This window comes from Scyliorhinus torazame, chromosome 2 (assembly GCF_047496885.1).
Source record: "Scyliorhinus torazame isolate Kashiwa2021f chromosome 2, sScyTor2.1, whole genome shotgun sequence".
In the NCBI taxonomy this organism is placed as follows: domain Eukaryota; kingdom Metazoa; phylum Chordata; class Chondrichthyes; order Carcharhiniformes; family Scyliorhinidae; genus Scyliorhinus; species Scyliorhinus torazame.
Genome location: NC_092708.1, coordinates 249,933,777 through 249,947,790, shown reverse-complemented (window position 1 = coordinate 249,947,790; position 14,014 = coordinate 249,933,777). Strand labels below are relative to the sequence as shown.

The following is a 14,014-nucleotide window of genomic DNA, read 5'->3' as shown; positions in this document are numbered from 1 at the left end:
ACTTGGGGATGAAACAGTTCCTCGATGGATTAGACATGCCAGTTGTGGGGAAAGATAGAAAATGGGGGCCGGAAGCCCAACTGGAGCTGGAGACGTCACTGAGAGTATTAACTCCATACAGGCGGGGAAGGCGCTGGGACGGATGGGTTCCCAGCTGACTTCTGCAAAAAATTTGTGATGGCACCTGAGGGAGATGTTCAAAGACTCTACCACCAGCTCTAAGTACTTCCTGCTGCACAGAGGCACAAGGCAGGGATGCCCGCTATCCCCGCTGCTCTTCGCCCTAGTGATCAAACCACTGGCGATCGCGCTCAGGGCAGCAAAGAATTGGAAGGAGATCCAGAGAAGAGACAGAAAGCACAGAGTTGCTCTCTATGTGGATGACCTCTACATCTCGGATTCACAAAGCAGCATGGAGGGAATCGTGGTGCTCCTGAAAGAGCTTGGAACTTTCTCGGGCTACAAACTCAAGCTAAACAAAAGTGAGATGTTCCTGGTGAACCCGCAAGGGGGAGGGGCAGAGTTGGAGGGACTGCCACTTAAACAGGCCTGACACAAATTCTGTTACTTGTGGATCCAAATCGCCCATGACTAGACACAAATGGAACATGACCAGTCTGGTGGAGGAAGTCAAAAAGGACCTGTAGAGGTGGGACACACCCACTTTCCCTGGCAGGGGGAGTGCAGACAATCAAGGTGAATGTACTGCCCAGGTTCCTTTTCCTGTTCAGATCCATCTACATCCCCAAGACCTTCTTCAACTCAGTAGAAAAACCGATCATGGTGTTTGTGTGTGTGGGAGGAGGGTGGGGGGGGAACCCTAGGATCCCCAAAAAGGTACTGCAGAGAACGAGAACCATGGGTGCCTAGCCCTCCCAAACCTGTAATGTTACCACTGGGCTGCAACTGCAGAAAGGGTAAAGGGGTGGATAAAGGAGCCAAAAGACAAGTGGGTGCAAATGGAGGATGTCTCCTGCATGGGGACCTCCCTCTGACCCTGACCACAGCTACGCTCCTATCCCCACCGAACAAACACTCAACGAGCCCAGTGGTTATAGCCAAACTCCAGTCATGGAATCAACCACGACAGCACTTTGGATTAACCAAAATGCCCGATAAAGCCCCCATCTGCGACAACCACAGGTTCGTGCCATCCAAAAGTTGGAGACAGGACTGGGGGACATTGACAGTTAGGGACTTCTACACAGACAATAGACTGACAACACTTGAGGAATGAACAGAGAAGTTCCAGCTAACGGGGAGAAATGAACTCGGATACCAGCAACATAAACTTTTGGCCAAAAATTTGCATTTCAGTGGCATCTCCCAGGACTTCAAGATGTCCCAGTGTTCTTTACAGCCAATCAAACACTTCTGGAATTCAGTTGCACTTGTGGGAAGTGTAGGGCCAACTTCTTCAAGACAGCACCTCTCAAGCGTGACGTGATAATGACCAGATTATCTGTTTTGGTGATGTTGGTTGATGGATAGACATTGGGCAGGGAGAACGCCCAGCTCTTCATTGCAAGAATGCCCGGGAATGTTCTGCAACCACGTTAGTGGACAACTGGGGCCTTGGATTAATACATCTATCAATGCATAGATCTCCAACAGTCCCTTAGTATCACACAGGAATATTAGCTTAGATTTTGTTCTCAAACCTCTGGATTGCTAACTTAAACCCACAGCCTTCTGACTTAGGGGTGCTAACTATTGGGTCATGAATGGCACTTAATGTCGCTAGAGGGTGGCTTTGGGGGCATCTTTCAGAAGGATTTCGACAAGGTCTCGCATAGCATATTACTATGTAAAATTAAAGCGCATGGGATTGCGGGTAATGTCTTGAGATGGATAAAAAGCTGGTTAGCAGGCAGGAAGTAAAGGTTGGATCATTTTCTGATTGGCTGGCAGTGACTAGTGGAGTACTGCAGGATCTATACTTGTACCCCAACTGTTCACATTATATATTAATGATTTGAACGAGGGAACTAGATGTATTATCTTCAAATTTGATACACAGTTGATACAAAGTTGGGTGAGAGGGTGAGCTGTGAGGAGGATGCAGAGATGCTTCAGCAGGATTTGGACAGGCTGAGTGAGTGGACACATGCATGGCAGATGCAGTATAATGTGGATAAATGTGAGGTTATCGGCTTCGGTAGCAAAAATAGGAAGGCAGATTATTATTTGAATAGGTGTCAATTGAGAGAGGTGGCAACTCATGGGCAGATGCCCGAGGGAGGGTGAACTCTTCCTCTTCATGCGCGAGGCTCAGCCTCATACAGTTTAAGGTGCTGCACAGGGCACACATGACCGAGACAAGGATGAGTAGGTTCTTTGGGGGTGAGGACAGGTGTGTTAGGTGCTCAGGGAGCCCTGCATATCACACCCATATGTTCTGGGCATGCCCAGCGCTGGAGGAATTTTGGAAGGGCGTAGCGAGGACGGTGTCGAGGGTGGTAGGATCCAGGGTCAAACCGGGCTGGGGGCTCGCAATATTTGGGGTGGCAGAGGAGCCGGGAGTGCAGGAGGCGAAAGAGGCCGGAATTCTGGCCTTTGCGTCCCTGGTAGCCCGGCGAAGGATTCTTCTTCAGTGGAAGGATGCGAGGCCCCCAAGCGTGGAATCCTGGATCAGCGATATGGCAGGGTTCATTAAATTGGAGAGGGTGAAATTTGCCTTGAGAGGGTCGGTACAAGGGTTCTTTCGGCGGTGGCAACCGTTCTTAGACTTTCTGGCAGAACGCTAGACATTGGTCAATGGCAGCAGAAGCTCGGGGGGTGGGGGGGGGGTTTACTTTATTTTTGTTTATGTTATTTACACTGGATGGTCTGAGGGGGTGTATACACCTGTTGTGTTAAGTCGGGGTGTTCATGTTAATTTATTATTTATGTACAGTGGGGGAGGGGTTTGGGGGGGTGCTTTTTTAGATTGTGTTTTGTACTTAGCCCTGTTGGGTTCTTTTTTCTTTCTCATTTTGTTATTGATATTTTATGAAAACCTTTAATAGAAATTTTTTTTTTTTAAAAAGAGAGAGGTGGAAACTCAGCGAGACTTTAAAAAAATATATTTTTTTATTCTCCTCCTTTTTCATATTTTCTCCCAAATTTACACCCAACAATAAACAATAATCAGTAATGAATGTAATGTCAATCCCCATATCAATAACAACGATCCCATCCTCCCACCAAACCCCAGGCATTAGCCCACATGTTAACATAAACAAATGACAAAAAGGAATCAGGAATCACCCATAGTCACCATTAACACATACAGTCCCCCTCCCCCCAACCCTCCCAGCCCCCAACCCCCCTAATGTGCGATGTGATCCAATTCTCGAAAGTACATAATGAATAACGCCCATGAATTGTAAAATCCGTCAATCCTTCCCCTCAGTTCAAATTTGACCTATTCAAGTGTCAAGAATTCTAGCAGGTCCCCCCACCACACCAGGGCACAGGGTGGAGAGGATGATCTCCACCCTAACAGGATCCGCCTTCGGGCGATCAACGAGGCGAAGGCTGCAACATCTGCCTCCGCGGCTGGTCAGACACCCCGAATATGGCCTCCCGAGGGCCCGGGTCCAGCTTCACGTGCACCTCCTTGGAAATTACCCTAAAAACCTCCTTCCAGTAATCCTCCAGCTTTGGACAGGGCCAAAACATATGAACGTGATTTACGGGCCACCCCCGCAATGTTCACATACATCTTTTACCCCCTCAAAGAGACGGCTCATCCTCGCCCTCGTAAGGTGCGCTCCATACACCACCTTCAGCTGTATCAGCCCCAACCTCGCGCACGAGGTGGAAGCGTTCACCCTCCGGAGCACCTCACACTAGAACCCCTCCTCAATACCCTCTCCCAACTCTTTCTCCCACTTTGCCTTGATCCCTTCCAGCGGAGCCTTCTCCTCCTCCAATATAGCCCCCTAAACCATCAATACTACCCCCTTCTCCAGTCTCCCTGTTGTCAGCACCTTCTCCAGCAATGTGGAAGCCGGCTCTACTGGGAAGCTCTGTATCTCCTTTCTGACAAAGTCTCGAACGGCATGTATCTATATATTTCCCCCTGCTACTCAGCGAGACTTTGACATCCTCGTGCATCAGTTGCTGAAAATAAGTGTGCAGGTACAGCAGACAGTAAAGAAGGCAAATGGTATGTTGGCCTTCATAATAATAATAATCTTTATTAGTCTCTCAAGTAGGCTTATATTCCCACCTGAAGTTGAGTTTCCATCTATTTAGCTGGTTTCTATCTGGTTTAGCACAGTGGGCTAAACAGCCACCTTTTAATGCAGAACAAGGCCAGCAACGTGGGTTTAATTCCCATACCAGCCTCCCCGAACAGGCGCAGGAATGTGGCGACTAGGGGCTTTTAACAGTACCTTCATTGAAGCCTACTTGTGACAATAAGCGATTTTTATTATTATATTATTATTAACACTGCAACAAAGTTACTGTGAAAATCCCCTAGTCGCCACACTCCGGCACCTGTTCGGGTACACTGAGGGAGAATTCAGCATTTCCAATTTACCTAACAGCATGTCTTTCGGGACTTGTGGGAGGAAGCCGGAGCACCCAGAGGAAATCCACGTAAAATGAGGAGAACGTGCAGACTCTGCACAGACAGTGACCCAAGTGAAATCGAACCCAGGTCCTTGGCGCTGTGAAGCAACAGTGCTAACCACTGTGCTTCCCTGCTGCCCCATAGTGAGAGGATTTGAGTACAGGAATGGAGATGTTTTACTGCAATTGTATAGGGCATTGGTGAGGCCACACCTGGAGTATTGTGTGCAGTTTTGGTGTCCTTATCTGAAGAAGGATGTTCTTGCTATGAAGGGAGTGCAGTGAAGGTTTACCAGGCTGATTCCTGGGATGGCAGGACTGTCATATGAGGAGAGACTAAGTCGGTTATGACTATGTTCATTGGAGTTCTGAAGAATGAGAGGGGGTCTCATCGAAACTTATAACATTCGAACAGGATTAGACAGGGTAGATTAAGAAAGAATGTTCCCGATGGTAGGGGAGTCGAGAACGAGGGGTCATAGTTTGAGGATAAAGGGTAACCTTTTAGGACTGAGGTGAGGAGAAATGTCTTCACCCAGAGAGTGGTGAATCTATGGAATTCACTACCACAGAAAGTAGTTGAGGCCAAAACGTTGTGCAATTTCAAGAAGGAATTGAATATAGCTCTTGGGGCTAAAGAAATCAAGGGATATGGGGGGAAGGCAGGATCAGGGTATTGAACTCGATGATCAGCCATGATCATAATGAATGGTGGAACAGGTTCGAAGGGCCGAATGGCCTCCTGCTTCTATTTTCTCTGTATGTTTGTATGTAAGTCCACCGTACAGGATCGCTATATTTAAGAGGGTGTACAGTGACTCGTTTTAAATCACATATGTATTTACCTCTCCACAAGATTTGTCCTCTTGGCGATTGGCCCATACCAGAAACATTTATACCGTTGATTTAAATATATATATATATATTTGTTAATGTTCAGATGTTTGAGAAGGAATGGCAGTATTTTATTTACTGGGAGCAGGTATCAAACGGCGACAGTCTAAATAGATGGAAACTCAACTTCAGGTGGGAATTCCTGTAGCGATTTGGCATTATTCCCACATTTCATAACATAGATTCCATGACTAAAATGATGGCCAAAATCTGATTTTCCCTTATTCCCAGCCCAACTCCTTCCTTCCCTCTGGCATCAACACCCCACCCACTCCCAACATAAACACACACACACAAAGCCCCTTCCAAGTGTCAATCAAACCCCCAGCATCTAATCCTTGGCATTTCCAAACACGCATACACGATAAATATCTCGGGCCAGACCAACTCGGGACTTCGACCCGGGGTTTGGGGAAGAAGGACATTTAAAGGAACAACGAAAGATTACCCCGCCAAAAAAAAAACCCCAAAGAGAGCGAGGTTTTTATTTTTGTCGGCGTATCCCACACAGACTGGGCTGTTGGTGGGGTGGTGGGGGGGAGGTAGTCGCTGGCGGCGAGACTGTCTGGGTCATTCTCTTTTTGTGTCAGTTTCAGGATGATTCTTGGAGTTTCTGGCTGGGTGATGCTGTGCATTTTGGAACTGGTTTCCAGCGCAGACCAGGTAAGAATGTTCGTACCTGGGACAAGCAGCTTTCAGCTACTCGCAAATGTCGCCTTTTGAATAACAGACTCTGTATTTTATCCTTAACTGTGCGAAAAAGACTTGTTTTTGTTCAACTTGAAGATTTACTTTAAAAAAGGGAGGGGGTTGCTGCTAATCTTGTCTCCCGGGATTTAAAGCCTCGGGGTTACAAGCAGGGGTCCACTTGTCTGGTTCCTCAAGGAGAGGCAGAGAGAAAAGGACAATTGTCGCTAATGATTTGCAAGTTAATGTGACAGACTGTCACCAGCGGTGAAGTGCATTGATTTGTGTTTCTCTTTATATAACGGTGCGAGAACTCTTTTTGGCTAGCCTCTGGGCAAGCCGACTGATTTATGATTTAAATGATTTATCTGGGTGAGGGAGTTAAACTGGGAGTTTGCCACGCATTTGATAAACCCGTTAACCCTAAAGCAGGTTTGTTGCCCACCAGATGGCTACCTTTTCTTTTCAAATTCCAAAATAATCTCAGTTTTAACCTCCAGCCGCCCTTATTTATCAGACACGTGTGAGTAATACAGATGTGGGCAATTTCATTGCTGGTGACACATTGACCTCACACCCACAGGCGGCGGATTGGTGAACCTTTGCACACCCGGGTGGAGCACACTGACTCGTGGGCTAGATTCCCTCTGCATCAACTTGGTGCAGCCCTGAAACAGTGTCATCTGGCCGTGGCTAATCCGAGATTGTAACTGGACAAAAGAGCTGGGCTGCCCCTGCACAAACTCCTCACACACTCACCTCCGGCCTTCTTTTTTTGACTCTTTCTTCATTGGCAGTGAGCTGCTGGTAGAATGGATGCACATGGCAGAGTTAGACAGAAGTAGCCCCCCCCCCCCCCCCCCCCCAGTTCATTCGAAGTTGGGACCAGGCAACACAAGCGTGCCCTCTGTCCCCAGTTGAGCAGAGTGGGTGTAAGGTGCATGCGTGTGCACACAGTGCCTGGGTTTGTCCAGAAATCTCTCGGTAGGGCGGCATTCCGCAACAGGCGAGAAAGCAAGAACGAGAGCATTGTGCCGCAGCCGAGTAATTAAAGAGTTGTGTGTTTATGCGGAGTCGAAGGCATCATTTATTTTGGCACACGGAGAAGGCTTGGAGATTAAGAACAGTCAGAAGCTGTGGTAAACATGTGCAATTTGCCTCACAGCAGCTAGCTGTGAGAGCCCAGAAAGCACTTGCATTTCTATAGCGCCTTTCACAACCTCGGGACGTTTCAAAGTTCTTTGGAACCTGCACACTATAAAAGTGAAGTTACTGTGCAGAAAGATACAACGATCAATGTGGCCATAGCAAAGCCCCACAAACCACCTAGAAATGTGCCCAGATAATCTGTTCTAGTGCTGGCTGTTGAGGGATTGGCTGGGATGTCAGTGAGAATTTCCCGACTCTTCTTTGGAATAGTGCTTTGGGAGTCTCCTTGAAAGGAAAGGCAGGTTTAATGTTTCATCCACAACACCTCCAGCAGAGCAGGACTCCCTGGGTGCTGCCTTGGAGTGTCAACCGGAATTATGTGCTTTTGTCTTTAACCCACAACCTTTATGAATGTGCGGATTGCATGCTACAAAATGATCCATGTGTGACACATGAAGAGATTGCGGGGCAACTTTTGACTTCTACCTTTTGATTGCTAAGTCAGACTAGCCCAGTTGATGTATCTCTGGAGAATGTACAGCTTTGTGTGTCAGCATGTCTGTCTGTTTTTTATTCGTTCATGGGACATGGGCATCGCAGGCTGCCCCTGCATTTATTGCCGATCCTTAATTGCCCTTGAGGGGCAGTTATGAGTTAATCACGTTGCTGTGGGTCTGGAGTCACATGTAGGCCAGACCAGGTAAGGACGGCAGATTGCCTTCCCTGAAGGACATCAGTGAACTAGATGGGTTTTTACGACAATCAACAATAGTTTCATGGCCATCTTTAGACGTTTAATTCCAGATTTATTTTTAATTGAATTCAAATTTCGTCATCTGCAATGGTGGGATTTGAAGCTGGGTCCCCAGAGCGTTACTCTGGGTCTCTGGTTTACTAGTCCAGTGACAATACCACTGTGTCACTGCCTCCCCTGTCTGTGTGTGTCTGTCTGCCTGTACGTGTGTAAGTCTATGTATCTGTCTGTGAGTCTGTCTGTCTCTGTGTGTATGTGTGTCTGTCTCTGTGTGGATGTGTGTCTGTATATGTTTGTCTGTCTCTGCCTGTGCGTGTATCTATGTGCGTGTGTAAATCTGTGTGCGTGTCTATGTGTGTGTGTATGTGTGTCTGTCTGTGTATCTGTCTCTGTGTGGATGTGTGTTTGTGTGTGTGTGTGTATGTGTGCATGTCTGTCTATGTTTGTCTGTCTCTGCATGTGTCTATGTGTGTGATGTGCGTGTATCTATGTGTGTGAGTCTGTTTGTATGTTTGAGTGTGTGTGTATGTGAGGCTGTATCTGTGTGAATGTATTTTTTTTTCTTTTTGAATTTAGAATATCCAATTTGTTCCAATTAAGGGGCAATTTAGCGTGGCCAATCCACCTAACCTGAACATCTTTTTGGGTTGTGGAGGTGAAACCCTGGCAGACATGGGGAGAATGTGCAAACTCCACACGGACAGTGACTGTGAAGGATTTGGTTATTAGGTTATTCTGATAATACTTTATTAATAACCTATGCTCTAGGTTAACCCACCAAAAGGGGGAAATCCATTTCTCTGCTAAGACTCAAAATAGATCTCACGAAAGGAGAATGCTTTTCCGGGTCTCAGACAGTTAAACAGAATCTCAGTTACTTTTTATGGGAAAAGTTCAGATACTCATAATTAAATCGTTACCTCTGTCGTCGTGGGCCCGAGTCATTTAAGACTTCCTAAATGCTTGCTAGGATTTTAAACTTTGAGAGTAAGACTACACAGTATAATTTTAATCAAAGTATTTTTATTGTAAAATGCTCCCAACAGATACATACAGAATTGCAGAGTTAAAAATATCAATTGATTGACAGTCTTTAGTTATCTGTTAATAATATTAAAAACTGTTAACAGTCCTTTGTTATCTGTTAATAATATGAAACCCGTTAACAGTCCTTTGTTATCTGCTAACACATTAACTTCTCTTAAGAGAATGTGATATCTAAAACATGGAAAATCCTAAAGTATCTCCTACCAATTTCTAATACATTTCCAAGAAGTTTAACAGAAACATAGTTACAAAACCATGATGGTCTTTATTTGATGAGGCAAGCTTGAAGAACAGAGCTTTGACCCACACTCCCGCAGGGGAGTGAGATGGTACCTCTCTGCCCAAAAGCCCCTCTTTTTATACATAAAATCTTCTAATCGGTCAAGGACTGCTTCTGTTATCTCATCACTTATTGTTGATTAATTGCCTACAGCCAAAGAGATAATTTGATGTACTATCATCAATATATGTTTTAATGATCTTAGTGTCTGCGTGAATGTCAGGTGTCTTAAGATATATTGGCAAAGAGGGACTTGTATAGAGATCAGTCTCTTTTCAGTGTTGCCATGTTTCTTAGATATATAGATTGTCAAACAGACACTTCTTTGAGGGTGTTATTCTAAATGTCAAGAGTTATATAGTTAAGGAAGGATTTGTGTATTATTTATCTGAAGAATTTCCTATCCTCAGGGTTGGAATAATTATAGGTGCAGGGGAGTGATCTAAAGAATTTACAGTGTGTCAAAGCAAGATTTTCCTTATCCTGTATTTGTTTGGAATGTATTAATGATCCTTGAAGTCAGCTAAGGGTTTCTCCCAGCAAATGGTGACTTCTGGATGACCTTTAGCTGAAGTAGTTTTATTCCACTTTGAATTAAAATACTGGTTGTATTAATTTCTGTTGCCTTATTTCAAACCAAATTTTGCGGCGAACGTGACATTCATCACATCACCTAGCGCCGGGATTCAAACCCGGGTCCTCAGCACCGTAGGCTAATGACTGTGCCACCATGCTGCCCCATCTGTGTGAATGTATGACTGTCTGTTTATGTGTCTGTGTGTGTATGTATTTCTGTCTATATGTGTCTGCCTGTATGTGTGTGTGTCTCTGTGTGTATGTGTGTGTGTGTCTATGTTTGTGTGTATGTGTGTCTGTGTGTGTCTATCTGTGTGTGTGTGTCTGTCTGTGTGTGCATGTGTGTCTGTATGTGTGTGTGTGTCTGTGAACCTATGTGTCTGTGTGTATATCTGTATGCGTGTCTGTGTGTGAGTGTATGTATTTCTGTGGCGTTTGTGAAGGTAAATAAAGCATAATCATCACTGATGGTACAATCTGAATCCCTGCAAAGTAATTACTTGTGAACATTAATTTAAAGTGTGTAGTTGTGAATAGAATGCAATTTTGGGGATACATTTATATGAGAGATTTGGGATGTGATATGTGGTAAGTGTAGGAGGCATGGGGTGGGGGGTGTTGATTGGTGACTGTTAACCTATGGCTTCCCACACAGGGCTTTTTCCTCAGTCCAGAGGTGCTCCCCTCGATCACAGACATTTAGTACCTGAATTGAAGGAGCCAGCATCAGGAAGGAAAGAGCTGATAGTGGCAAATGACAGTTGGCCACATAAATGCCTGGCAATGACCGTCTCGCACAAGGGAGAATCTAACCATTTCCCCGTGACATTCAATGGTATTGCCATCACTGAATCCTCCACCATCAACATCCTAGGGTTATCTTTGACCAAAAACTAATCTGGATCAGGCATATACATACTGTGTCAACAAGAGCAAGTCAGAGGTTGAGAATTCTAAGGTGAGTAAATCACCTCCTCACTCCCTAAAATCCGTCCACCATCTGCAAGAATGGAATGTGATGCAAGACTCTTCACTTACCTGGATAGGTGCAGCTCCAGTAACATTCAAGAAGACCAACACCGTCCATCAACTTAAACATTCACTCCCTCCACCACCAGCACACTATGGCAACAGTGCGCATTATATACAAGATACATTGCAGCAACTCACTAAGACTCCTTTGACAGGGCCTTCCAAACGTGCGACCTCTACCATAGAAAAACAAGGTCAGTTGATGCATGGGAACACCATCACTTGCAAGTTCCCCTTCAAGCCACACACCATTTTGTCTTGGAACTGTATTGCTGTTCCTTCACTGTTGTGGGATCAGAATCCAAAAACTTCCTAACAGCACCAGGCGGACTTCAGTGGTTCAAGAAGTCGACTCGTCACCGCCCTCTCAAGTCCAATTAGGAATTGGGTGACAGATGTTGACCTAGCCATGCCACTTACCACAAAATAATTTTGAAAAACTAGAATTTGTTGACTGGCCTTGCTTCAGACTTTGAATCTTTTGGAAATAAAGACCGTGGGAAAAGACAGTGCATTTTCTTTTTTTTTTAATTTAGTGTACCCAATTCATTTTTTCCAATTAAGGTGCAATTTAGCGTGGCCAATCCACCTACCCTGCACATTTTTGGGTTGTGGGGGTGAAACCCATGCAGACACAGGGAGAATGTGCAAACTTCACACGGACAGTGACCCAGAGCTGGGATTGAACCTGGGACCTTGGCGCCGTAAGGCAGCAGCGCTATCCACTGCGCCACCGTGCTGCCCCAATAACAGGACATTGTAAGGTCTTCCAGCTACACACCTTGTAATGTCTGGGCTGAAATGGGAAGAAAACAGTCAGAGGATCTCGTGTAACCAGTGACACGGAGGAGTATGAGAGCTTGAATGACCAAAAAGAATGACAGGAATCAAAGATGCAATGAAAACCAGGGGTGAAGATGGAAAAGGTTGAAGTTGTTACAGATGTTCCAGTCATACAGATGAGCGGCACTGAATGTCAATGCACATGCATGAATGTGCTGGTGCGGAGTCGTAAAGTCAAAGTTGTAAAGTTGAAATGGCGTGTCAATTTCTAAATGTTCTAAGTGCCGTTCGTCATAACATAGGGCAGCATGGTAGCATAGTGGATAGCACAATTGCTTCACAGCTCCAGGGTCCCAGGTTCGATTCCGGCTTGGGTCACTGTCTGTGCGGAGTCTGCACGTCCTCCCCGTGTGTGCGTGGGTTTCCTCCGGGTGCTCCGGTTTCCTCCCACAGTCCAAAGATGTGCAGGTTAGGTGGGTTGGCCATGCTAAATTGCCCTTAGTGTCCAAAATTGCCCTTAGTGTTGGGTGGGGTTACTGGGTTATGGGGATAGGGTGGAGGTGTGAGCTTGGGTAGAGTGCTCTTTCCAAGAGCCGGTGCAGACTCGATGGGCCGAATGGCCTCCTTCTGCACTGTAACTTGTATGAAATAACTTAAATGTCATAAAGTCGAGGGCTGCCTGCCTATCTAGCCCTTCACTGAGGAAAAGTGTCTGATTTCCACTTGGCATCTTTCCACAGTTGAAATCAGGCATTCGCTGGGGTCACCAGTGATGTTGTGCGACAGTATAAAATTGGCAATGTCAAATCAACAGCCTGTTTTGCATCTCTCCCGATTCACTTCAAGGAAACACAATCAGTAGAGATCTAAAAGATGCTGCTGATTCACTAGCCACTGTTTTACACCATTTCTCAACGTCAGAGTGACTTCCAGTAAGTGAGGGATAGGCCCACATCCCATCATCATATTGCATAATTCTTGAAAGTCTCTTTCTGGCAAAGTATAGTTTGGAATTGTATCTCTGAGCAATTTAGATTCATCAGAATGGTACCAGGGATGCGTGACTTCAGTTACATGTGGACTGTTCTCCTTAGAGCAGAGAAATGAAATGAAAAATGAAATGAAAATCGCTTATTGTCACAAGTAGGCTTCAAGTGAAGTTACTGTGAAAAGCCCCTAGTCGCCACATTCCGGCGCCTGTTCGGGGAGGCTGTTACGGGAAGACTGAGGGGTGAGTTAGTAAAGGTGTTCAGAATGTAGGGATATTGATAGAACGAACAGAGATAAACTATTTCCACTGGCAACCAGAATGGCCGGCTTAAAATAATTGATAAAAGAACCAGACAGGAGATTATATATTTTTTTAATGCAGATTAATGGGGTAATTGGATAATTCTTTCAAAGAGCTAGTGCAGACATGATGGGATAATGGCCTGCTACATTGCATAATTCTATATTTCAGTGATTCACTACACTGGATTCACTGAAGTATGCTCTGGCAATTTGGCACATTATTGACACAGCCAGGTGCTGATAAATTGCAGGTGAGTTTGAAAAGAAGGCAGTGGGTGTGTAGAAATGTTGGACCAATGTAAAACATCGTGTCCTATAAGAAATCTCTTCCAATAGCCTTATGAAATATTACATGTATTGAATATTATAGAAATAGGTCCCTCCCTCTCTTCTGTAGAACGCTTCCATAGCAACCTGTTGGCTGACAAACATAGGGCAGGCCTGTTATCATTGCCAAAGACATGTCTGTAGCACCAAGCCTGAAATAAGACATTTACAATCCTGATAAAATTCCTTCTCATGACCCATACATAAATCAGCTGGCTGAGTAAAGGTTCGAAACGGGCTTTTACGGTGGCGTAGTGGTTAGCATTGCTGCCTCATGGCGCTAAAGACCTGGGTTCGATCCTGGGTCAGTGTACGTGTGGAGTTTGTATGTTCTCCCCGTGTCTGCGTGGGTCTTACCCCCACACCCGCATGATGTGCAGGGTAGGTGGATTGGCCACGCTAAATTGCCCCTTAATTGGAAAAATACAAAAAAAAAGAAACAGGCTTGTGAGAAGAGGAAAACTTCATTTTGGACGGGTAAGAGATTTTGGCAGTGATCCATGCTGGCTTCAGTCCAACACTGGCATCAGTAAACTGTTCAGAGGAGGGGGCCACCGCCTGTCACAGAGATCAGCTGTCCCCCTGCATCCACTGATGTTTATCCTTGGGGACCTGAAAAGTGTTCTCCC

General features: G+C 45.5%; 1 protein-coding gene across 3 annotated transcripts in view; it reads left to right on the top strand.

The window, feature by feature from the left end:
- The first annotated feature begins 5,845 nt into the window (after nucleotides 1-5,845).
- Nucleotides 5,846-14,014, top strand: part of LOC140397143 (fibulin-7-like) — an 86,636-nt gene continuing 78,467 nt past the window's right edge. For 2 of the 3 annotated variants that reach the window (XM_072486135.1, XM_072486133.1), the window contains exons 1-2: nucleotides 5,846-5,937; nucleotides 6,048-6,120. In XM_072486135.1, coding sequence (XP_072342236.1) covers nucleotides 6,055-6,120 — 66 coding nt within the window. In that variant the 5' untranslated portion in view covers nucleotides 5,846-5,937; nucleotides 6,048-6,054. Of the gene's footprint in view, nucleotides 5,938-5,982; nucleotides 6,121-14,014 lie in introns of those variants that run through there. The other variant, XM_072486134.1, reaches the window with a different exon arrangement.